Genomic DNA, 27,119 nt, shown 5'->3' on the forward strand with positions numbered 1-27,119 from the left:
ACTTAGCAAAACGAAACATCTGCTGAATGTGTACAGTTGAAGTATATATTCTAGAAATTCTATCAATCTCTTTTAGGAAATGTTTTTCGTCATGTTTTGGTGTGAAACTACACACACACATTTACTGCAGGTATGAAATCATCAGACAGACAGAAGGCAATTGGTTGATAAACAGCTTTATTTGGCTTTGTGAGAAACGAGCAGCTCTTTCTCTCTCAGTGGAAGACTAACAGCTCTTCAGGTACAGTGTGAAAGTGGAAACGCATTCCATTCAGCAATAAGGCAATTCCAGTGCGCACTTTATATCTTTATTCACACACACACACACACACACAGCAAGCAAAACCTCTCCGTTTGGTTTTCGTACAGCAAGCTCTAAAGTTAGACCATGCAGATAAACAGAACCTCCTGTTGACTTGAACATTTACAGCAGATGGAATGTGACACGCTGTGTATCGATGCTTTAGTGCCACCTCAAGCGATTTGTGCAAACTGTTTGATTTTGTCTGGAAAAGTGTCAAAGGCCACAACTCCTCTCCTCCACTGTGACTGACAAGAAGAAAGGCCACTCCTCCTTTACTGTGACTGAAAGGAACAAAGGACAAACCTCTTTTACTGGGATTGACAGGAAGAAAGGAAGAAATGTGACTGACAAGAACAAAAGCCACACCTCCTTTACCGGGAATGAAAAGAACAAAAGCCACACCTCCTTTACTGTAACTGACAGGAAGACAAGCCACACCCCCTTTACTGTGACTGACAGGCAGAAAGGCCACGCCTTGTTTAATGTGACTGACAAGAACAAAGACCACGGCTCCTTTAATGTAACTGACATCAACTTAGGCCACACCTCCTTTACTGTGAGTGACAAAAACAAAGACCATGACTCTTACAGGGACTGAAAAGAACAAAGACCACACCTCCTTTACTGTGACTGACAGGAAAAAAGGCCACGCCTCCTTTACTGTAACTGACAGGAAAAAAGGCCACACCTCCTTTACTATGACTGACAAGAACAAAGACCATGGCTCCTTTAATGTAACTGACATCAACTTAGGCCACACCTCCTTTACTGTGAGTTACAAAAACAAAGACCATGACAGGGACTGAAAAGAACAAAGGCCACACCTCCTTTACTGTGACTGACAGGAAAAAAGGCCACACCTCCTTTACTGTAAATGACAGGAAAAAAGGCCACGCCTCCTTTACTGTAACTGACAGGAGGAAAAGCCACACCTCATTTACTGGGACTAACAGGAACAAAAGCCACACCTCATTTACTGTGATTGACATGACACAAAAGCCACGCCTCCTATATGGTGACTGACAAGAACAAAAGCCACACCTCTTTTACTGTAACTGACGGGAAGAAAAGCCACACCTCCTTTACTGGGACTGACAAGAACAAAGACCACGCCTCTTTTACTGTGACTGACAAGAACAAAGGCCACGTCCTTTTACTGAGACTGACATTAACTTAGGCCGCACCTCCTTTACTGGAACGGACATGAACTTAGGCCACACCTCCTTTACTGTGACTGGGACAAAGCTCATGCCTCCTTCACTGAAATCACTGAGAAAAGGGACACTCCCCTTTTAGTGTGACTGACAGACAAAAACTGACACTGACAGGTGTAGAGGCCACAGTTCCTTCCATAGCACCACCAGTAATAAAAACCACACCTCCTAAGTGTCTTCTGTGACTAAGTGTTTGTAAGTGTTTTTTGTCAGTAACAATGATGTGTTATGAGTGTTAGTCAGCTGTGTGTGTGTGTGTTTACACAGTGAGGTAATAGTCCTTATCTATTGGCTGTATCCTGGAGACAGTCTCTCTGTGTGTCTGTCACGTACAGAGAGTTTCCTTCTGTCAAAACCACACACTGTCTCAAAAACACCCCCGAGCCACAACAAACTTCCAGCAGCTTATTTTTAAATGTGGCTTTTACCAGAAAAATGTCCTCGTGTTTGTGTTTGAGTGACGACGATCTAACATTTTATATTGGTGGTAGTTTGTTCCCGAATAGCTGATACGCGTGAAGTCAACAGGAGGCGGGATTTTCCCCCCAAAAAATAAATATACATGATAAAAATGAAATTGGACAGTAAATAGCAGCAAACACTTTAAAATCTTTACATTCTTTCATTCATGATTTGACAAAGATGCTAAAATACAAGCGAATCGGATCTGCGCACCAAAAGCCCTCGAAACAGTTCCACTATAGAGTCAGTGTTTGTGGTGAAATACATGGCAGATGAGAGTGAGGGTGAAGATACGTCACGTCGTTCTCCGCTAAAGCTTCAACTGGAGTAATTTGGCAAGAAAAAATAAGTCTAATTTCTAGTCTATTTATTTTAAGTTTAGTTGATCAGCTTTTTATTTTAGATTTCAGGGAACAACAAGAATAAAGTAACGAACAGCATGTAGTTGAACGCTAGAATGTTCTAAAGGCAGCCATCTTAGAAAACTAGGCTTAGTGTAATTTGGTTTAGTTTCATACCTAGTTATGGTGACAGTTTAGGCCACGCCCACAGCCTCAAAAACTGTAGCTGAAAATTAGAAATCGGCGAACACGTCTTGGAAAAAATTCAATAGATTCTTTAAAAACTCTTTCTTTACCTCAGCTAAGCTCCTGTGACCGAATCACTAAACCATTTAAATCTAAAAGCACCTGAAGAGAAACAATCATGCTACGTCCAATTCCTAAAATCTTTCAACAATATATTACTGTATTTATTAAATATTACATTCTTAACGTGTAGTTTGACTGAGGAAAACATATGCTAGCTCCTGTTATCTGAGGGGGAATTTTTAAAAATTAGAATAAATTCTTACATTATTATTCTTACCGATAACATTAAGTTACCTCATGTTGGGATGCTATGTCATTATTAATGTTACGTTAAAAAATAAACGCTATTTGAAGGGGAAATATTTTGGAGTAAAATAAGATAAATTAGTATTTTTTGCTTTTATATTATACATACAGCTAACCTCAAGTTAACGCATTTTGGGCTGATAAAGAATTATTCATGTTACTTCTAGCTAGGTTCCTCGTTTAGCTAGTTAGAAATTACCTCATGATTTCTCTGTGACATCATTAAGTTAGCTAGCGTTATTTGCGTGAGGAAAGTTGGAAGACAAATTTGTTTGACATCTGTAAATTTAGCTGATTTTGGGCTGCTACGTAATCACAAACGTTGACTTAGCGAATTTTTCTGTGACATTTTACTTCAGATTATCAGCTAGCACAGATATTTTGTCGCAATGTGATATCGAGCGGTCGTGTTTTTGTCACTCTGTGATTCAGTTTAAAGGAACGTTCCTCCTGAAGCTCGTAGAGGAATGCGAATACTGTAACTATAGCGACTCGGGTATCTACAGCACAGTGATGTAGTCATTTCTACTCACGCATAAAGTTTAGTGGGAGAACGTCCTGACCCCACCTCAGGGGGCATCTGATAGAGGGTGTGTCCGTGTTTTACTCAGCACTGGTCATCACTAACTCTTACTACGTTAAGGCTCTGACTGAACATTCAGTGGTCAGTGCATGAAGCATGTGCAGTTACTGTGGAGATGTGTGTGGTCACCATGGAGACGGTTTCGTAAATGGGTGATGAAGATGAAGATGGAGTATCGATTAAGATGTGAAAATAAGATTAGAGTCCGGATCTGTGTGCGTGTGTGTGTGTGGACGGCTGGAGAGGGCGTGTTTACTTGTCTCCTTTATTACTTTCGGTTTTCTCAGTCTTGCCCTCGGTCTTGCCCTCGGTCTTGCCCTCGGGTTTGCTCTCGGGTTTGCTCTCAGCCTTGCCCTCGGGTTTGCTCTCGGGTTTGCTCTCAGCCTTGCCCTCGGGTTTGCTCTCGGGTTTGCTCTCAGCCTTGCCCTCGGGTTTGCCCTCGGGTTTGCTCTCAGGTTTGCTCTCGGCCTTAGCCTCCCCTTTGTCTTCACTCTTCTTCTCTTTTTCTTTCTCCATCTCCTTATCCTTCTTCTCTTCTTCTGGCTCCTTCTTCTCTTTCTTCTCTTCCTTCTCCTCCTTCTTTTCCTTCACCACCTCCTCTTCCTTACCCTGGTCTTCTTGATCTGCCTCCTCTCCTTCATCTCCTCCTTCTTCTTCATCCTCTCCTCCCTCCTCCTCCTTCTCTTCCTCCTTCTCTTCCTTTTCTTCTTCCTCTTCCTCTCCTACTTTCGCTTCAGCTGCTTCTTCTTCTCCTCCCTCTTCATCTCCTTCTTCTTCAGCTGCTTCTTCTTCTCCTCCCTCTTCATCTCCTTCTTCTTCAGCTGCTTCTTCTTCTCCTCCCTCTTCTTCTCCTTCTTCTTCAGCTGCTTCTTTTTCCTCTCCTCCCTCTCCTCCTTCTTCTTCCACTTCTCCTTCCTCCTCTTCCTTCTTGTCCTCTTCCTCCTCACTCTCAGGTTTGGCTATGCCCCTCCTGTAGGCACCCAGGGTGTATGTGCGAGCTGCCGTATAGGAAACGGTAGTGTAGGCGGGCTGGATCGAGGTCACGCCCACATTGCCCAGACGGCACTCTTCTCCCTCCAGCAACTTCCTGTAAGGACACAAAGCCACATGTTTGGAGTCAGATGCTGCATTTGGTTGCCATGGGATTTAATTTAACCATCATCACACTTTGTAGCTAATCACTTGTCAGTGATTCTGATGCCACCTGATTGAGGTTATGCTAGCAAGATAGCCATGTTTAATACATTTTAATTTCTAGTGCTCTTAGCTGTCATACTTCAGCTCCAGGCAAGCATAACAGTAGCTAGAATATGTAAGGGTAGCTAGCATAAGGGTAGCTTGTATAAGGGTATTTAGCATATATATATGGGTGGTAGCATATCCTACACTAGCATGAGCTTGCTAAATGTTTATATTTTGTTATATAATATTAAAATGACATGTCATAATGTCAAAATAGAAACCATGTGTTGATGCTACAGTTTAAGAAAAGATACAACAACACTGTTGCTAGGCAACAACTAACTAAAATTTAGCCAGCTAGCAACAGACTGTTAATTCTATTATACAGAGAAACTATTAAGGAACGACGGTGTATGACGTAAACTAAGGTGCGTGTGTCACCTGTAGGCGGCGATCTCGATGTCCAGAGCCATCTTGACATTCAGCAGGTCCTGATACTCGCGCAGGTGACGGGACATTTCACTTTTAGTGCTGTGCAGAGCGTCATCTAGCTGAGCGATCGTCTCCTGTCCAGGTCACACATGTTACAGCTCAGACCATTCTTAATAATAATAATAATAATAATAATAATAATAATAATAATAATAATAACAATAATAATAATAATAATAATAATAACAATAATAATAATAATAATAACAATAAAATAGAACATATTAATTCACATATTGTAAGCTATCTTTATTCATTCTTTTATCTTTATTAATTAATTAATTAATTTATTTATTTATTTATTTATTCATATGTACAAACATAAGATATTATAATTTTTTACTCTTGTTGATTTCACTCTCAAGCAAACAAAATTGTGTGTATTTTAATAAAAAAAAACATTTAAATAAATAATAATTCCCATTCCCTTTTAACATATTAAGTATTCTAATATGTTTTTAAAAAATATATTTTAATATATTTTACTCAAGATATGTTAAGATATGTGGTGCTTATTTATTTATTTATTTATTTATTTATTGGATAAATGGAGAAAATGTTTTTGTACATTTTTCTCAATTTAATATTTTAAAATGTCAAATTTTTTATTAATTCAAACTCTTATACTTGATGTAATAGTACAAAATACATATATGTTTAATTAATTATGTCAAATTAATATAATAGATTAAATAGTATATAAGAGCTGTTTTGTACAAAATATTAATAATGATACTCTAGTTGTAGTTAAAATTTTATTTCACTAAATAGTTTTTTTTTTTTTTCTGGCTCTGACCTGCAGCTCTCCGATCTCAGTGCTGTGGCGATCCTCCATCTCAGCCAGCTGCCGCTCGAGTGCCTCGTTGTGATTGCGTAGCGCTTCAATCTCCAGTGCACGTGCCTGAACCTGGCGCCGGCATGCGCTCAGCTCGTCTCTGGTCAGTTTGATGGCGTCGCTGTCGCGTGCAGTCACCTCGGTCACGTTGGCGAACTTGGAGCGGTACCAGTCCTCTGCCTGCTGCTGGTTCCGCGAGGACAGAATCTCGTACTGCGACCGGATGTCCTTCAGGGCCACTGTGAGATCCGGTTTACTCAAATCCATCTCCACGGACACCTAAAATAAAAAAATAAAATGCTGTGTTTAAAGGAGTGGTGAGTAATATTTAGCGCCCTCTGCTGCTAACACTTCCTCCTCTTCATCGCCACCCAAATGAGCTCCGCCCACTCGGTTAAAACTACATGCGTCATTGTATTGACCTTAACACAAAACAGACAGCGCTGCTGATTTGTTTGTGTGGGCGGAGCTAAATTCCAGGCCAGAAAAATTTAAACGGAAGCTTTAAATGAGCCAGTGTGTTGTAATACTGCAATAATGAGAAAATGTTCAAAAACATTTTAAATCTCACACACTGCAGCTTTCCTCATTAATCATTTCTTTATGAGTTAAAAACTTTCACCTGTTTTAGTTACTAATATGGATGGGATGTGACATTTAAACAAAATTCACAATTCACTTAATAAACAAACACATTATCCCTCAGGAAGAGATGTAGATTGTTATAACATGCTAATTAGAAAAACCCTGATTCTACATAAAGAAACTGTCCAGTTAATAATGATGCATTGCCAATCCAGATGCAAATTAACTAAGAGAGAATGAAAAGAAAGACACCTAGCCACAGAAGCTGGGAATCTGTATGCTAATCTAGCTAATTAATAATGACAATATTAGCAATTAACAAATTGTGGATGCTAAGCCGACACTAGAGGTGATTTCAGTAGTTAGTTGCTGTCCAGTGTGTGTGTGTGTGTGTGTGTGTGTGTGTGTGTGTGTGTAGTTCTGCAGTGGACATGAGCTGCAGTGATGGTGCTGAGAGGTGAGATGTTCACCAGGGTGTGTGCTACAGACTGCTGATTCAGGATCACGCCACAGACACGATGCAGCCAATGAGCTTCAACACACACAGCAAAATCTGCAGCATCCAATCAATGACTGCTGAATTAACACCTCAGTCTGCTCCATCATTAACACCACCCTCTGCTCCATCATTAACACCACACTCTGCTCCATCATTAACACCACACTCTGCTCCATCATTAACACCACCCTCTGCTCCATCAACACCACCCTCTGCTCCATCATTAACACCACCCTCTGCTCCATCATTAACACCACACTCTGCTCCATCATCAATACCACACTCTGCTCCATCATCAATACCACCCTCTGCTCCATCAACACCACCCTCTGCTCCATCATTAACACCACCCTCTGCTCCATCATTAACACCACACTCTGCTCCATCATCAACACCACACTCTGCTCCATCATTAACACCACCCTCTGCTCCATCATTAACACCACACTCTGCTCCATCATCAATACCACCCTCTGCTCCATCATCAATACCACCCTCTGCTCCATCATTAACACCACACTCTGCTCCATCATCAATACCACCCTCTGCTCCATCATCAATACCACCCTCTGCTCCATCAACACCACCCTCTGCTCCATCATCAATACCACCCTCTGCTCCATCATCAATACCACCCTCTGCTCCATCTTCAATACCACCCTCTGCTCCATCATCAATACCACCCTCTGCTCCATCATCAATACCACCCTCTGCTCCATCATCAACACCACCCTCTGCTCCATCATTAACACCACCCTCTGCTCCATCATTAACACCACCCTCTGCTCCATCATCAACACCACCCTCTGCTCCATCATTAATACCACCCTCTGCTCCATCATCAACACCACCCTCTGCTCCATCATTAACACCACCCTCTGCTCCATCATCAATACCACCCTCTGCTCCATCATCAACACCACCCTCTGCTCCATCATTAACACCACCCTCTGCTCCATCATCAATACCACCCTCTGCTCCATCATTAATACCACCCTCTGCTCCATCATTAACACCACTCTCTGCTCCATCATCAATACCACCCTCTGCTCCATCATCAACACCACCCTCTGCTCCATCATCAATACCACCCTCTGCTCCATCATTAACACCACCCTCTGCTCCATCATCAATACCACCCTCTGCTCCATCATTAATACCACCCTCTGCTCCATCATCAACACCACCCTCTGCTCCATCATCAACACCACCCTCTGCTCCATCATCAATACCACCCTCTGCTCCATCATCAATACCACCCTCTGCTCCATCAACACCACCCTCACTCTTGCATCAACACTTGCTTGCAATCTTACAATAAATCTTTAGGTGTTCATTAATATTATTTAATTGCAGTTGTTATATAACATGTATTACAGTGCTACTTTTTTTAATTATTACTAGTAATTATTATTATTTTTAAAAGTAAACTATTATTATTTATTACCTATATTAGTATTAACAAGGTATTAATATTAAAATGATTAGGTTTTCACTATAACAATTTATTGCTAGTTCAGATTATTTACTGTTAGCATGTTACTATTAAGTAATTACACATGTTTTTCCACTATTAATAAGTTATTACTCAGTTTATTTACTTTATCTTTTTTTATTTGGTTTATTATCAGCACCTGGGAGGCTTGTAGTGACGCTTGCAGCTCGCGCACTTCTTCATCGTGCACTTTCCGCGCGAAGTCGATCTCGTGCAGCAGAGACTCCACCCTCTTCTGGAGCTCGAGCTGGTGCAGCGCCCCGTCCTCCGCCTCCTTGCGGCATCGCTGCAGCTCTCTCTCGGCCTCGTCGCGCAGGCGGCTCTCCTCGCGCAGTTTCTCTTGGACGCGTGCGAACGCGTCGCCGAGGTGCGCGTTCTCGAGCTGCGCGCGGCTCCGGTCGCGCTCCAGCTGGTCGGCGCGCTCTCGCAGCTCGCGCAGCTCGCGCTCGTAGAGGTCGCGCAGGCGCGCGGGCTCGGAGCCCAGGCTGCGGCGCAGAGACTCGGCCTCGGCCTCGAGCGCGCGGTTCTGCTGCTCGAGCTCGCGCACGCGCTCGATGAAGGCGGCGAAGCGGTCGTTGAGGCCCTGCAGCTGCTCCTTCTCGTTGGTGCGCACGATCTTCAGCTCGGTGGTCGACGCAGCCATGTGCGCGAGATCGGCGTCCGGCGCCGAGGAGGCGAATCCGGGCGACACCCGGCTCCGGACACTGCCTCCATACACCCGGTAACCCGCCGAGGACCGAAGCGGAGGAGCGGACACCCGAGAGGAGTCCCCGAAGAACTTCCGGTAGGAGCTGGTGGAGTAGACGTCGCTATGGTAACTCATGATGCGGGTGATGCGAGGAGAAAAACACGCAGAGAAACAACGAGGAAGAGAGAGAGAATGAAGAGGCTAGAGCGCGCGTGCTTTATATACAGAGAGAGAGAGAGGGAGAGAGAGAGAAAGAGAGAGAGAAGGGCGGGGGAGAGAGAAATAGGGTGATGGGAAAAGATAATAATAGAGAGAGAAGAAGAAGTGATGAGAGAGAATTTTAAATAAGAAAGAAATGATGAGAAAGGAATACTAGAGAGAAAGAATGTGAGTGAAAAAAGGATGGATGTAAGAAAGAAACTTTTTTCTTTCTTACAAGAGAGAGAGAGATAAAGAGAGGAAATATTCTGATGAGGAAACATTAAGCCTATGTTGCGCAGTGAGGTTCCACATAGAACCTTTACTTCCCGGTTCTCCCAGGAGGACAAACAGAAGAACACTTCAGGGTTCTTAGATAGAAGTGTGTGTCTGTGTGTGTGTATGTGTGTATGTGTGTGTGTGTGTGTGTTGTCGTTTGTTATAACACGTTTATTATACTGATGTAGGGTGGAGACGTCATCCACTGCTGCAGTCTCATTGTGTGTGTGTGTGTGTGTGTGTGTGTGCGGGCTGCACCTCTCCGCCGCAGTGGCTGAATAGGGAATGAGATGGCAAGGTTTTCATCTCTTCAACTCTGTATTTGTCACACACACACACACACACACACACACAGACACACACCCATAAGAGTGAGCAGTAAATTTACAGCTCCATGAATCAAGTTTTTAGTCATGATTATTAAAAAGATGATCAGAATGAAGTAGAACAAGCAGCCACTGTGTGTGTCTGTGTGTGTGTGTGTGTGTGTGTGTGTAGGGGCTCTATTGCTGTTGCATCTCCTGGTCAGCACTTTTTATAAACGCCTGAGACAGGACATTTCAGCCCTTGCCTGGGAGAAGGAGACGGCTCAAAGACCTGAATCAGGCCATACTGAGGAGTGTGTGTGTGTGTGTGTGTGTCTGTGCGGAAAAACCCGGAGTGTATCCTAGGTACACTGGTCTGTGAGGACAGGACAGCGATGGGTCTGTGGTGTTTATTATTATTGTTGTTTGTGTGTGGAGTGTAACACCTAACAAACCTGCGAAGGAGCTGTTACTATAGAAACCATAACATATCTGAATGAGCGCATTGATAGAACCGAATGATTCATGTTAAATATGTAAAGTGTGTATAACGTCGATTATCTCTGCTGTCCAGACGACTGGGTCTCCATAACAGCAGGTCTTGTGATATCCCAGTATGCAGTGGTTAGAAGAACCTACTAAAGAGCTCCTGGTGATCCAGTGACAGGATTGTGTGTGTGTGTGAGAAGCTAAGGCTGGTCTGTCTGGTCCAATCTCACGGAAGAGCTGCTGGAGCACAAACTGTTGAAAAAGTGACTGCTGGATCTGACAGAAAGGAGTCTGACCACACAGAGCTCTGTCAGAGTGACCATGCTGACTCCTGAACACCACCAAAGTGCCTACACTGGACATCAGAACTGGACCATGATGGAGCAGTGGAAGAAGGAGGTCTGGTCTGAGGAATCATGGTTACTTTTACACTGAGTGTGTGTGTGTGAGAGAGAGAGACTAATCTGGGGAAAAGATAGAGATAGCAAACACTGTTCAGGAATGGTTTGAGGAACATGACAAAGCATTCCAGGTGTTGAATTCTATAAAGAGTTTACAAGTGAAATATAATCAGTAGAAACTTTTTTTTTTCTTTTTTTTTTTTACATTTTTTACAAATCTGATCTTGGTGCAGTGAAAGAAACGGAAACACAGGAGCTGCATTAAAGAGAAGGAGATTAAGGAAAATTAAGGAAAATAAGGAAGAAGGAAATTAGTGAAATTAGATATATAGAGAGGCAGACAGACAGCTAACTAGCTAGATAGACGGACGGATGGACGGACGGATAGATAGATAGATAGATAGATAGACAGACAGACAGACAGACAGACAGAACAAATCACTGACACTGGAGACTACTTCCACAGATGATACATAAACGTCTCCTTACAGATGTGGCTCATTCACCACACACGTCCCTGTGAACCAGCTGTTACAATAGAAGACCATATGGTGTTAATATAAAGCTGCTGCTGCTACAGAAAACTAATCAACACCTTCAATTTTTACCACATTATTTTTTTTGCATTTCTTTTTGTTTCAACTTTAATTTCTTTGTTTTATTTTTAGTTTGAGAAAGATCCTGAAATTGAATCTGTACCTGAGCTGGAATACTTGCAGGAATCAGCCACTAGAGGGCAGCAGTGACCAAAATATCGAGATCTTTGTTTGTTTTTTCCCCCCTCCACAATCACCACCAGGGGGCGCATGAAGGAGTGTAAATACCAACGCACACAAATTATTAATTGAGTCTAGTATAAAGGAGTATACATGTGAATTGATGATAATTATACAAAATATATTTCAACACTTTGCTTATATTTGTATGTAGAGAAATATATATATTATATATATATATATATATATATATATATATATATATATATATATATATATATATACACTATATTGCCAAAAGTATTCGCTCACCCATCCAAATAATCAGAATATCAGAATCAGGTGTTCCAATCACTTCCATGGCCACAGGTGTATAAAATCAAGCACCTAGGCATGCAGACTGTTTTTACAAACATTTGTGAAAGAATGTGTCGCTCTCAGGAGCTCAGTGAATTCCAGCGTGGAACTGTGATAGGATGCCACCTGTGCAACAAATCCAGTCGTGAAATTTCCTCGCTCCTAAATATTCCACAGTCAACTGTCAGCTGTATTATAAGAACGTGGAAGTGTTTGGGAACGACAGCAACTCAGCCACGTAGTGGTAGGCCACGTAAACTGACGGAGCGGGGTCAGCGGATGCTGAGGCGCATAGTGCGAAGAGGTCGCCAACTTTCTGCAGAGTCAATCGCTACAGACCTCCAAACTTCATGTGGCCTTCAGATTAGCTCAAGAACAGTGCACAGAGAGCTTCATGGAATGGGTTTCCATGGCCGAGCAGCTGCATCCAAGCCATACATCACCAAGTGCAATGCAAAGCGTCGGATGCAGTGGTGTAAAGCACGCCGCCACTGGACTCTAGAGCAGTGGAGACGCGTTCTCTGGAGTGACGAATCACGCTTCTCCATCTGGCAATCTGATGGACGAGTCTGGGTTTGGCGGTTGCCAGGAGAACGGTACTTGTCTGACTGCATTGTGCCAAGTGTAAAGTTTGGTGGAGGGGGGATTATGGTGTGGGGTTGTTTTTCAGGAGCTGGGCTTGGCCCCTTAGTTCCAGTGAAAGGAACTCTGAATGCTTCAGCATACCAAGACATTTTGGACAATTCCATGCTCCCAACTTTGTGGGAACAGTTTGGAGCTGGCCCCTTCCTCTTCCAACATGACTGTGCACCAGTGACCAAAGCAAGGTCCATAAAGACATGGATGACAGAGTCTGGTGTGGATGAACTTGACTGGCCTGCACAGAGTCCTGACCTCAACCCGATAGAACACCTTTGGGATGAATTAGAGCGGAGACTGAGAGCCAGGCCTTCTCGTCCAACATCAGTGTGTGACCTCACAAACGCGCTTCTGGAAGAATGGTCAAAAATTCCCATAAACACACTCCTAAACCTTGTGGACAGCCTTCCCAGAAGAGTTGAAGCTGTTATAGCTGCAAAGGGTGGACCGACGTCATATTGAACCCTATGGATTAGGAATGGGATGTCACTTAAGTTCATATGCGAGTCAAGGCAGGTGAGTGAATACTTTTGGCAATATAGTGTATATATATATATATATATATATATATATATATATATATATATATATATATATATATATTCTATGAGAGATTTCATTTCAGCAGCTCTTTATTTCCTGCTAATTAAAGTTGTTATACATGATGAAAGTTTGCATCAGCCCTCTCAGTTCAATTCCTGTGCGTTGTTTTAAAAACAGGAAGTTCCAGGAAAAAAACATGACGGAGAACTGAACAGTCCACAGAAGTGACGTGGGACTGGATGAGGCGAGGCGAGGCGCTGACTTCACAAAACAGGATCGCCCAAATCAAGGCTGACTGAAACCATGAAACCACCAGACAGCCTGCTAACTAGTTTTCCAGGAAGGCTAGTTAGCAGGCTGTCTGGTGGTTTCATGGTTTCAGTCAGCCTCAAGTCTAGCTTAGATTTAGACTTCACGAAAACTCTGTAATCCATGTAACTGTCATAAAATTATAATATTTTTTCTATTATATTAAGTCTTTCAGCTCGGATAACTGTAATAAAAGTCGCTTTTCTGTTATGATTAGCTTTCGTTTGCTAGCCCCAGCTAACCTGACAGGATTTCAGAAAGGATTTCTACATCATAAATAAATGTTTACAATCCTCACTGCTAATGCTAGTCAGCTCTTTAACACAATGTTAACCTGACAGGATTTCAGAGAGGATTTTAAGTCATATTTATAAGTAAGGAATAAAACAAATTTCTGTGCTGTTAGCTAAGAAAACTAATGCACAAGCTAACTATACTCAAATTTAAGAGGATTTTCAAGCTACACTGAAGTTTATAATCTTCACAGCTCATCCTAGCCAGCTAGCAGGCATAGCACAGTAATTCAGAGAGGATCTTAATGACATATTTATGAATGATATTTATTTATAAAATGGACTTGATTTCTGAGAGGAATTTTTGTATCATCTAGGAATTAGTTAGCTTAGATAGCTTAGAATTTGACAGATTTTTTTTATATATTCATGACTTTCACTGCTAAAACCTGCTAATGTAGCTTAAACAATATAAAAATCTATGATTGTTTATAATTAATCATTTCTAAATGTTAATTTTTTTTGTTCTAACACTAATGTAAGTCAAATAAACCTAGTTTCTGAGAGGATTTTACCTCAATTTGTCAGTTATGCTAGTCACTTATCTAACAGGGGCTAATCACCTGGAATCGGAGAGGATTTTTTAAGTGAAAATGTTTACGATCTTCACTGAGAGGATTTTAAGTCATACTGATCAACAGAAAGAATTCACACTGCTAACATTAACACAGCTGATGATCATGTTCATTATTAATGCTAGACAGCAAGGTAACATCAGCTAATCATGTCCAAATTATGAGAACATTTTTAAGCTATAATATACCTTATGCTCATAATCTTCCCTGATAGCGCTAGGTGGCTATCAGAAGCTAATGAGACAGAATTTCTGAGTGGAACTTTATTTAACGTTCATACGTTTTAACATTACTAGCATGGAGACAAATAAGACTAGCTTAAGCTAAGCAAGTAGGTGATCTACAGATAGACGATTGTACTATAGTTTAAAACTTGTAATACACACACACACACACAGCCTGGGATGTGCTTTGGCCTCTGTGGCATGTCTTTTTGCCTTCGACACACTGATCCACATAAGCCTCTAATAATATTCTTTTCATCAACATATAAACACACACACACACACAGATTCCTAGAAGAGGGCGGATATCCGTGACTCAGAAAACCACACTTCAGTCCTGGAAGGCCACTAAACCAGGTCAAAGTTATTATTATCTCACACACACACACCCACACCCACACACACACACACACACACACACCTGGAGGCCTCACCCTGGCCGTTCTTACACAGGTGAGGCTGAGAATAGAAACTGAGCCTGCACTGAGTGAATTCTTTATTAATCCACTGTTACGCTATTAAGCGCTCGGTTTGGGGCGGAGCTGAGATGTGGATCCAGCATGATTACCAGCTAACCGCTAATTCTAATGATGTGTATTTATTAACGATTTATCACCTGTAATGCTTTTGTACATTATCACATTCTCATCTTTTAAAGGCTAACAGTTACACCAAACTAGTACATGAAAGCCTGAAAATGAATTTAGCATGTAAGTTCTACACTAAACAATATTAATGTTAATATTATTGATGTTTATTACTGTTTTTCTTAAAAGAAATGTACAGATTTTTTGTTTGTGTAACAAGGCTGCTGTTAATCACAGAACTGCTAAATGTTTAGTTGTTGCTATTACTGATTAGCTAGCTAACATCAGCAATCTAGCTAATATTACTGGTATCTAGCAACATGGAGATTAAAGACTGTCGTATGTAGGTAATGTTAGTCAGGTTAGCCTGCATGCTAAATAAAATTTGTTTGTAACAAACACTGACTCTGTGTTATCAGCTTTTTCTTCTTATTTCGGCTTTTGGGGTCTCCACAGCAAATCATCTCCCTGTCTTCTGCATCCTCAACACTTACACCCACTAGCTTCATATCCTCATTTATTACATCCATATACCTCCTCTTTGGCCTTCCTCTTTGTCTCCTGCCTGGAAGCTCCATGTCCAACATTCTCCTACCAATATCCTCACTCTCCCTCCTCTGGACATGTCCAAACCATCTTAATCTGTCCTCCCTAACTTTGTCCCCCAAACATCCAACATGAGCCGTCCCTCTGATGTACTCGTTCCTAATCCTGTCCAACTGTGTCATTCCCAAAGAGAACCTCAACATCTTCAGCTCTGCTACCTCCAGCTCTGACTCCTGTCTCTTCCTCAGTGACACTGCCTCTAAACCATACAGCATGGCCGGTCTCACCATTGTCCTGTACACCTTCCCCTTGATTCTTGCTGATATTTTTCTATCACACAGAACTCCTGACATCTTTCTCCACCCATTCCAACCTGCCTGCACTCAGTTATGTTCCTCTCAACTCTGTGTATCAGCATTGTGTTAAAATAACACATTATGTTTAAAAGCTGTAATGACATCATCAGCACTGAGCGTCTGTATTTCTCTTCATGAGTGGTTTACACCATATAGGCCACATCACACACACACACCTCTTCTCTCTCTCTCTCTCTCTCTCTCTCTCTCTCTCTCTCTCCATCTGCTCGTCCATGGCCCTGTGGTGGAGCCTCCATCTTGTTTCCTGTCAGGCGGAGAGGGATGGAGGCGGGGAGCCCAGAGTTCACCATCTGATGGACAGCTTGAGTTTGGCCATATGTCCATGTCACACTTTCTACCTGCATCTATTTACAGCTCATCATTCAGTCCCTTCTGTTAATAATCCATCAGTGTTAAACATGTGTGTGTGTGTTTGTGTTGTTGTTGCTGAAATGTAATCCACTTGATGCTCAATGTTATTACAGGAAAACACAACACTGCCACTAGGAGGCGCTTTTCCTGGATTCAATAAACCAAAGCTGTGTCTCATTTCATTTTACTGATACTAAATTGTCATTTTTCATGTCCAGTTCCTGCTCAAGCTCCCAAATGACCACGATTGGCAAACGTCAGCGTGATCGACAGGGTGACGGACTGTGCCACATTTCTTCCACGACCAATTTGACTCTCAGATACAGATGGCTGTGACCCGAACTCAAGATCTCTTGACCCTTTCTCTGGCGATACTCAGGAGCTGAATACCTCAGTGTTCACATTGAGAATTAGCTCTGACTAGCAACTTTTTTTTTTTTACACGCGTAGACACCTTGCTAAGACACCTTTACTGGAAGCATTTGGACTTCAAACTCAAGATTTATAATGGAAAATGTGCCAGATTTGGTCAAATTTATGTTCTGAAACCATGGATTTGTATATTTGGGAATATATTTCAAATGCCAGATGTTTCATCTCTTCTTTATCCCCACTGTTGTTGTTGTTGCTTATTTATGCTAATGGCTAAAATCAGCTGTGAAAACATTCATCACGTCCTTTATCATCATTTTCCAGTCTCAGCTCTTGTTCCCACATGAACTTTCCAACAATTTATAAAGAATAATCTGTAAATCCGTTCTGGGATTTCTTTCTGAGAAACTTTTCGGTAAATGTGCACGTGTTCAGGTGTCTCGAAGCAACAGGAAGTGAACTGTCCGTCTGATTAGGGTTAAAATTTATATGCAACTAAAATTTCAGGTTTGGTAACCTGTCACCAAAAAGGTCAGTGTGAGGTGTGGAAGTGAGTTTAACCAATAGTGCACCAGGTATGTGTGTGTGTGTGTGTTTGTACAGTAGGTAGGGGTGTGTGTGTGTGTTTCTGTTCCGACTGACTGTACACTTTTCTTCCGGTTAGTCCATAATCCACGTGTGTGTGTGTACGTGTATGTGAGTGTTTCCAGCCTGACCTGATTTGGGTCCATTGTGTGTGACAGGTCTTACCTGATTAGTGTATGCTAGCGTGTGTGTGTGATGAAGGTCAGAGAGGTGAAGGTCTCGGTTACTGGATAAGCCGCTGGATGTGACTAATCTGACAGCCGAGGAAGAGAGAGGTCAGATAGACTCTGACCTACACACATACACACACAGACACACATACAGTATATTCATAGCCAAACACCTACAGCTCATCCCTAAATTCTGGCTAAGCACCAAACCTAAAACTGGTCTTTCTCGTCAGTCCTGATTCAATTGCTACCGATTTCGCCTGAATGACTTTCCTCAATCTCTACAAGCGACTCGGGTCGTGTCCCGGATGCTAAAAATACTTCTCTGTAATTTTAACAAGATTTCTAAACGCTGAAACACATGAGGTGTGCTTTCATATTGAACTCACAAATCCATGTTGTTTTTGGTGCTCGAGTCGTTGCTAGGAAACAGGGAAATTCAGACAGAGCACAGGATAGCCGATGAGACAGGGTAACAACTTAGTTAGCTAGCACATCATAATTCTTGCATACAAGCAAATGTAAAAGCAGAGTAACAGAAGGAAACCGAGAAAGAACTGTCTAGGTCACCTCAGATGTTTCGTGAATTGTGAAGAAAATGAAAGGTCCACTCTGTGCCAGGGCGGTGAACATGAAGCTGTGAAAACTGCCTTGCTCGCTAAGACTAACATTATTCGACTAGAAATGAAGTCAATCACAGAAACCTGGAAAAGACAACGTGAGAGCGAAAAAGTGAACTAAAACTAAAATATTTACCTCAGATTTGTTGGTATATTACTAAGAAAAGACTCAGAATGACTAAAAATACACAGTCATTATACTTAGCATTGACCACGAAGCAAACAGCAATGAGTTTTTACGTTCCAAATGATAAAACATCAATGCTGTCACAAGGATTCAAAATTTTTTTTTTTTGTGTTAAAGATATTAGATATTAAAATATTATGCTAACAAGCTAGTAAACAGACATTACATCAGTTATAGAAACAAAGAAAAGGCAGAATCATGGTTTAAATGTCAACATTTACCTCAGACGTGTTGAAATACTAAGAAATGGCTATTATATGTAGCGCTGAACATTAAGCAAACACTTGAAAGTTGTTAAGTTCTTTGTTATGAAAGCTCAACACTGTGTCAATACTCATGAGCTCAGAGCTTTGGTGCGTTACACTGGACGCCGAATGACCTTTTGTTAACATTTGACTGGTAATTTATTTATAGAAACAAAAAAACACGGAGTGTGAGAGAGAAAATGAGACATCAACATTTACCTCAGACTTGTTAGGAAAATCATGAGAAAAGGCTCTATGTGGCTATAATGGCACCGTAATTATACTTAGCGTTAACCACTAAGCAAACTATTGTAGGTTCTGAAATTCTATATTGAAACATAAACATTAGGGTCATTAGAGTTGGGATTTTTTTTAGAAACGTGTTAAAACAAATACGAAAAACGTCTTGAGGTTATTTGACTGACAGTTTGGCTAATGACTTAGCAAACTATTAAACGGTCATTAAATCATTTATAGAAACGAAGACAAGGTGGAGTGACAATGTAAACAAGACTGAAATGTCAACATTTACCTCAGATGTGTTGGGAAAATACTAAGAATAGGCTCTATATGGCTAAAATTACACTGTAATTATACTTAGCTTTGACCGCTGAGCAAACCCCTATAGCTTCTGAAGTCGGACATTATGAAAAATCAACAGTGTCACGACTCATAGCTTTTGCAAACTTTTTGGCTATTATTTGACTGGAAATAAGGCTAGCAAGCTAGTACATAGCCATTAAATCGTTTATAGAAACAAAGAAAAGGCGGAGAGACCGTGAAAATGAGACACAAACCTCAACATTCACCTCAGACATGTTGGTAAAATATAAGGAAAAGTCTCAGGACAACTAAAATTACACTGGAGGGTATACTTAGCACTGACCGCTAAGCAAACTCCTAAAGGTTCTGAAGATGTATATTATGAAAAACATTATGGCACGAGTTAGAAGTCATTTATAGCACAAATAAAAAAATGCCACACTGCAAACAAGACCGAAATACCAACATTTACCTCAGATGTGCTGGTCAAATGCTAAGAGAAGTGAGAAACAGAAAACAACGATGGCTGAGAACCTCAACTTTAATTTTAAAGTTGTAAATAAACACAGTGATATTTAAACAGAGATTATTAAACGTAAAGTAGAAAGTATTAACTATTAAAAGGAAGAAAATATTTTTACAACCATTAGGAGTTTGCTTAGCGGTCAGTGCTAAGTATACCCTCCAGTGTAATTTTAGTTGTCCTGAGACTTTTCCTTGTTTTTTACATGTCTGAGGTGAATGTTGAGGTTTGTGTCTCATTTTCACGGTCTCTCCGCCTTTTCTTTGTTTCTATAAACAATTTATTTGCTATGTACTAGGTTGCTAAATTGAATGAAGTTCAGTAAATGAATTTGAGCTAACGGATCTGTTGTATTATCAATAAACTGAAGGTGTGAAAGTGCTAGATATTTGCTGTAGCGCTAAAGCAGTTTTTTAGCTAATAGCATCATCGACTAGCTTGCTCATTTGACATATTTGTCCCTGATGGTCAAGTGATCGTTTCATGAAATGATGTTAGTGACATCATTATAGCAAAAAAATGTTAGCAGGCTACTAGCCAGCTAATAAAAAGGCTAGAGGAGCATGGAGTTGTGATTTTCTGTTGATCCAGCGTCTCTTCGTGACACGTGGGACACATTCTGCACGTTTACATTCATTTCCATAGTTATGTTTTTATTCAAATCAATCCTCCAAACCACCACCACCTTGATACATCAAAGAGGAAAGAGGTTCCTCAAATAAAGATCATGGGGTTAGTAACATCTGGAACAGAGCGGAGGTGAAATCTCACAGATTTAAAAATGTAATGTCCGTCATGTACAGACTGCTCATTAGCCGGCTAGCTAGCAAGCTGTTAGCAAGTTACTGAGAAAAGCTAAAACTGTGTTCTTTCTTTTTAGTAAAATTTCTCAAAGCTGATGTTTAGGAGATCATGGAGGATGTTTTATCTTGCTAGCTGGAACTAGCATTTGACTAAAAAAAGTAAAAGGTAAAAAAGACTCAGGTGGACACACACACAGGTAACACATTTAAATACATTTACATGTTTTTTTTTCCAGGGTTTTTATTCAAATCGGTTTCTGTAGTGCGTGAAACCGTGACGCAGCTTGGCTAAAGAGGAAGAAAAATATAAGGCCCACATTAGCATTAAAGAAACGATTGGCATAGCCACATCTCTCCCTCTCTCTTTTTTGTCAAATATTTTACTCTACTCTGAAAATTTTTGTCCTTTTTATCATGATATTACAATTAATACAGAATCAGGAAAAGAGTTAGCATAATGTTCATGCTAGATGTGGTGCTAGATCGAGTTTCAGCTCAAACAGATAAACCATCGTTACATGATGTTGGCTACAAAAAGTGTTTGCATTTATATTCACCTTTAACTGAGCTGGGAAGACAATTTGTGAATTAAATTGTACAGAGAGAGCTAGCTGAAGGATTGACATTACTGCAGAGAGCTAGCTACTCGCTCGCCAGAATCATGATGAGCTAGTTTTATGTTATACTAGGTTACGTTACGACCCACAGAGGGGCTTCAACTACCTCATGTAGGGGTCGTGTCATTTAGTCTTTGGGGTCTGAGAGACACTAAGAATTATTATTAGAGATGGAAGGATTTTGTGTGCTAATAATTTGAGCTGCAGATCATGACAACAATCACGACGATGTCAGGAAATTCATCATGTCGTTGATCGCTGAAGACGTTTGGCTCTGCTCTGCTGTGTAGCGAGTGTTCTCAATCTTTCGATGTTGTTTTACCTAAACGATTTTGTTGCTTCGTTTGTCTTCGCCTCTTACGACAGCTTTACTTCCTCTTTTCCTCTTCTTCTGGTTTCTTTCACTGGTTTTCAGATTCTCTTTACGTGAGAGAGTCCGAGTGCGAGTGAGAGCAGAGGGGATGTGGGAGGATTTCTGGCGAGTTCTACACTTTCAGATCAAACATTCTGATGGATTTTGGTGTCAGAGTTCAGGAAGTTCCCTGAAACCTGTCCTGTATCTACACCTCAGAGCAGACGGAGGTGAAAAGGAGAGATGAGGAAAGATCTAAACGCACCACGGCTCTATGGTTTTAGGATAACGATCAGCGCTTTCTGTCACTCGTCTTTGTTAAAAGGCTGCATCTTATCCTTCTCTCCATCCTTCCTCTCATCAGGTTATTGATTGCTCACAAAGGGTCATTACAGTTACAGACAGCCTTACAACTGCATCCAGCTCTCCGGCTCCTCCTCCTCCCTCTCTCCATCTCATCCGCTTCCAGACCACGGTGCGAGAGGAGGAGCTTGTCGTCTTCTACAGCAGGAGATCAGAGAGGATGAGCAGCTTGGCATCCGAACGGCTCTCACATTTTTAGTAACCATGGTAACGGCAGATAGGAATAAAAACACTGGTAGATGAATATAATCAACAATGACGTTGAGTAACCACTCAGAGTGTTTTACTCCTTTTACACCACAACGATTCAGCAACCATCATGAATTTTTAAAAAATTACGCAGGTCATATTTTTTATCTGTTTTAAGTTTAGACATTTTGGAATGACATTTTTGTTCTAACTGACATTATAGCAGCAATAACTCAAAGTCATTCCCTCACCAGCTTCTCATTATACTCTCAAATAAACAGCACCAAAAAATTTAAATCTTGTTGTGTTACAAAAAAAGCAAAAAAGTAAACTTCTCTGTGCTGAAAAACTTACAGTTTTACCTCCTGACACTGGAGACTCCTTCCAAAAAAGCGTAAACATCTGCTTACAGGAATCCGCTAAAACGGACACGTCGCCACGGACTATAGAAACGTTACTATAGAAACGCTAAGATATTAGAATGAGTGCATTAATACAAACCTGTGCTAATGTGGGAAAGTTAGACCACACCTTCTAACCAATCAGAACCCAGACTGAAAGAGCGCTGTGGTGGAGTACAGCTGAACATCTCCTACACTTTTCATCAGAACTGGACTCCAGATGGAGGATTTTCATTTCTCCAGATATATCCTTATCCAGAGCGACTTACATTGTAAATCATTTTATACAACTGAGGGTTAAGGGCCTTGCTCAGGGGCCAGGGGTAAACCTGTGCTGTTGGATTTACGCGTCACGGTATCTCCCTGGCTGTTTGTTGCTAGGCAACCAGTGACCTAGCAGCTTGAGCATCAATTCAGTTAAAATAATAATAATAAACAAACATGAATATTTCAAGAGTTTCAAAAAGTAAAGTAAATTTTCCGGAACAGACTTTCGCACTGAAAGAAAAGACAAACGAATGAATCTGTTGTTTTTTGCATGTTTTTTTTTTTATTATTATTATTTCAGATGTTACTAGCAAAGAGTAACAAACTCAGTACATGTAGATAGTGTTGCTGATGTTTTTACTTCTCCGTTGGTTTTTTCAACCGCGATCGAGTAGGCGACATCCGAACATCCTGCGTTTCTGTTTCGAACAAAAGTAACAGCATAAAAACGTCCCGTTTCCATCGAACGCAAAAAAAGAAAACAAAAACACGTGTAGCTGTCCTAGAGGCAGTAGCTTGTTTTTTTGTTTAAGTGTGTGTCTGGTTAGTAGGAGAACACACCTGAGACACAGTCACAATCAGTGGGAATGACTCTGCGATGGGTTTGCTTTTTCCGAAACAGATCGTACACGCGCCGTTGGTTGGTTGGTTGCTTTAAGTGTCCGTACGTCTGCGCGCGGTTAAGGCTTTAGCCGTTTTGGTATGAAGAGTTCAGAACTCTGGGGAGAAGTGCAAACATCCATCACCACCCTGGACGCTAGCTGCGGGGTTGAAGGTGGCACAGGAGTTTCAAAAATGGAAAGAAAAATGAGAAAGAAGAAAAAGAAAAGAGGCGGGTTTGTTCTCGAGCAAAACGGCGAATGTGTGTGTCAGCACCCGGGGGCGCGCTCGAGCCTCGCAGGGACGTTTGTGCAAATCCTGTGCATTTCAGCTGATGATTATGATTCGCAAATCTGCACAGAATGGGTGGGAAAAAAATACCTGCGGTACTCAAACACGCCCCTTTTATTTCCCCCCTCTTTTAAGTCTTTCACAGAATGTTCCAGAGTTTCTTTACTCTCTCTCTCTCTGCGCTGGTGTCAAAGGAGGGCAGAGAGACGAAACGCTCACACACACACATCACAAATAAAGTACAATAAAGGATATGGGAGTCATCAAAAGGCAGGCAGGATTTAACCGTGTGTGTGTGTGTGTGTGCGCGTGTGTGTGTGTGTAACCACTATTGTGGTTCTTAGACGCTGGGAAGGAAATAGTACCTTTGTACCTTTTACTCATAAACAAAAACAAGACCATGTCCATACACATGGCTTTGAATAAAAAAACCAAACCCTCGTCCGAGACCCTTTCTCTCCGTCTGCAGACAGTGACCACACACACACACACACACACACACACCTTCCCCGGTTTCACAATCACTTCACGTCTCGTCGCTACATCTCAATCACGCTACATTATTTTTTTTTGTTTATTTATTTATTTATATTTTTTTGGAAAGGCGGTTTTTATAAAGTGATTAAAAATTCCACATATTAAACATATAATCCTACATATATAGATATATATTTTTTTGTTAAAGTTTCTTTTCGTTTAAAGTTTTTTTTTTGGTGCATTCCTTTCGGGTCGCTAAGGTTGTCCGTGGTATTTTTTTTGTATTTTTTTTCGTGATAAAAAATAAATAAATAAAACTCTACGTCTACATTCGGACGCCTCGGAGGCTGGGCGCTCGTTTCCGTGTCATGCGACGACATGCTTTTCCCTGACGACCATCGCCACGACTTCACCACCCAACTAACTACGTTCCTATAAATAGCTCGCCCCCCCCCTTCTAACGCAGGTTTTATTTCTCTTTCTCAATATATATATATATATAGATTTATATATCTGTATTTAGATCGGTTTCTCAAAAACGAAAGCGAAGACTCCAACACGTTTAACAGCCAGAAAACAGCACAAGGTCATTTGGGGAAGTACACAAATATAGTCTAAATACAACAGCGCTCTAAATCCATGTCCTTACACTCTGTAGATCATCTGTGCAAAATAAAAACGACGACTTTAAGAACGAGAGAGAGAGAGAAAATATTAATATTAATATTAATAATAATAATAAGGAGAAGGATAAAACCCACTGGGACTAAACTGAAGCCACTAAAGAAATGATGACTTTAAATAGACTCTTCTCTTTTTTTCCTTTCTTTTTGTTTTATATATATATATATATATATATATATATATATATATATATATATATATATATATATATATATATATATAACCTAAATATTTATCTGTGACATTTATTTGGATTAAATAAATACTTTGTGATACGTATAGGTGTATAGATAGATCGATTTCTTGTAAACTATGTACATAAAATGTGTTGAAAAGATAAACAGTTTCGGTAGAGAAGGACACACACACACGCACACACATGCACACACACGCACACACACACACGGTCAGAGAGAAAGGAGGTCAGCCCTGTTGGGTCAAAAACAAAGCCCTTTTTTCTCACCTTCCTATAAATCCGAGCACTAATAATAATAATAATAATAATAATAATAATAATAATAATAGTAATAATGCTAACTGACTTCCTGTTTGCTAGTGGAATGTGCTTGGTTCCTTTTCTTTCAGGGAGGGAAAAAAATAAAAAATAAAATAAAAATAACTGACCACACCCAGGCCACTGTCCTTAGAGCAGAGGAAGAGACGGAACGAGTCGAATTCTCGCCACAATCTCATGCTGTGATGCGATACCTTCCTCACGTTGACAATTTATTGTGTAAAAAGAAAAACAAACAAACGAACAAAGTATCAAGGTGCCATGTCATCATCAGCAGCACCGAAACGTCCAGATGATGTCTCCTAGCAGTCTTTTTTTTTTTTTTTTTAAAATGATGTGTCCCTGCTGGACATTAGTTACATTCGGATCGTAATGCCGACCTTTTACTGCCCTGATCCCGAACTCCTCGTGCAAACGGCGTTAGATATTAGCGTTCGGTCTTGCTAGCAATGATTGGCGGGAATCGAGCCGAAGAGAACGACATCGCGTCACACCGTTGCTAGGTAACCGCCCCCAGGGCTCGGTGGTGGTTGGGTAGGGAGTCGAGCAGATTGGTTGGACGCTGGAACAGTGCAGGAAGATTATTATCTTTATTTAAGACTAGCTTAAAGACTACACCTGATACTGGAACTAGAGTAGCTGCGATCCCTCTGGAGACCAGAGGAGCGAGGAGTCGATCACGATGATGACCACGACGATGACCATGACGGTGATGATGACGGTTCACCTTTCTCCCTCTTCTTTCTTTTTTTTATGTTGTTGTTGCTGCTGTATATGTTTTTTGTGATCTGAAGAAAAACATAAAAGGAATAATAATAAAAAAATAAAAAAAACCCTAAACATTCCTGCTGTGTGATCTTTGGTAAAAGCCGACCTTCTGGCGCTGATCTCGGGGTGAAAAAAAAAGAAGAAAAACTCTCAGATCGGCGGCGAAGGGGGCCGGCTTACACCGAGAGGCTGCGCTGCGTAGAAGTGCAAAATTCCATGCTGTGATAGGTCAGCTGACCGGTCAGGTGACCTAGCCCTGTGTCTGGAACGTCCTGATCTGATTGGTGGATATGTGGAAGGCGGATGGGGGCTGGCGTAGGCAGTGGGTGTGGCAATGAGAAACATTCTCTGGTGCGATAAGAACACAAGTGTTTGGTTGGAGGAGGAAGAGGAAGAGGAGAGGACGGAAGCGAGGTAGGGAGGATCTGATCGGACGACTCGGACGGACGTCCTCTGAGGCTGGTCGAACGATGAAGGTGGGAAGGTGTAGGAGGAGCGGATACGTGAGGCTGCTTTATGTTTCTTCGTTCTCGGAGCTTGGTTTTGGTCAGGATGTCGCAGGGTAAGAGACAAGAAAGACCGCCGGCGCTCTTGCTCTGGAACGTCGGATACGTAGCTCACGTGGTGGCGCTCTGGCGCTGGAGATGGGTCGAGTGAGAGAGGTGGAGGTGGTGGTGGTGGAGGTCAGGTGGGAGTGGGTGTGCTCTTATAGACTTAGAGTTTTCTCCTGAGTGGTGGCGAGGCGGCGCAGGCTGACGTGGCTGGAGTAGCCTTCATCACTGCAGCTGCTCCTCAGGCTGCCTCGCTCGTCTGAGTCGCTCACGCTGCTGGTGCTCCACTCCAGATCTCCCAGCAGGTAGTCTGTACCCTCCACGTCCACATCAACATCCACGTCCAGCTCTTCTGTAACCGCAAACATACACATTCAAACATCTAATTAAAAATATATATTAAAGTTGACTGTATTTATTAAAAAAGTGACATCACAACGTTCCTGATCTCAGAAAAGAGAAGAATTCTGCACATTTCCAGGTGGAAGACGGACATTACAGGTACAAAGGTTTTACACAAACACACACACAGAACAAGTGTGTGTGCAGATATGTGTCTTCATGTATGCATAT

General features: G+C 41.4%; 2 protein-coding genes across 2 annotated transcripts in view; both read right to left on the minus strand.

The window, feature by feature from the left end:
* Positions 1-317: 317 nt before the first annotated feature.
* neff1 (neuronal intermediate filament family member 1) lies at positions 318-9,416 on the minus strand. Its single transcript, XM_058374725.1, has 4 exons — positions 8,687-9,416; positions 5,930-6,247; positions 5,083-5,207; positions 318-4,546 (listed from the first exon to the last, which is right to left on the minus strand). The coding sequence occupies exons 1-4, from the start codon at positions 9,368-9,370 to the stop codon at positions 3,712-3,714; spliced, it is 1,962 nt and encodes a 653-aa protein (XP_058230708.1). The 5' UTR covers positions 9,371-9,416; the 3' UTR covers positions 318-3,711.
* Positions 9,417-22,919: 13,503 nt separating this feature from the next.
* The window catches only part of mxd1 (MAX dimerization protein 1), a 28,562-nt gene continuing 24,362 nt past the window's right edge, over positions 22,920-27,119 (minus strand). The window contains exon 6 of the mRNA XM_058374957.1: positions 22,920-26,898. Within this exon, the coding sequence (XP_058230940.1) occupies positions 26,702-26,898 (197 nt within the window). The 3' untranslated portion in view covers positions 22,920-26,701. The remainder of the gene's footprint in view (positions 26,899-27,119) is intronic.

Source organism: Hemibagrus wyckioides, linkage group LG22, assembly GCF_019097595.1.
Source record: "Hemibagrus wyckioides isolate EC202008001 linkage group LG22, SWU_Hwy_1.0, whole genome shotgun sequence".
NCBI lineage: Eukaryota > Metazoa > Chordata > Actinopteri > Siluriformes > Bagridae > Hemibagrus > Hemibagrus wyckioides.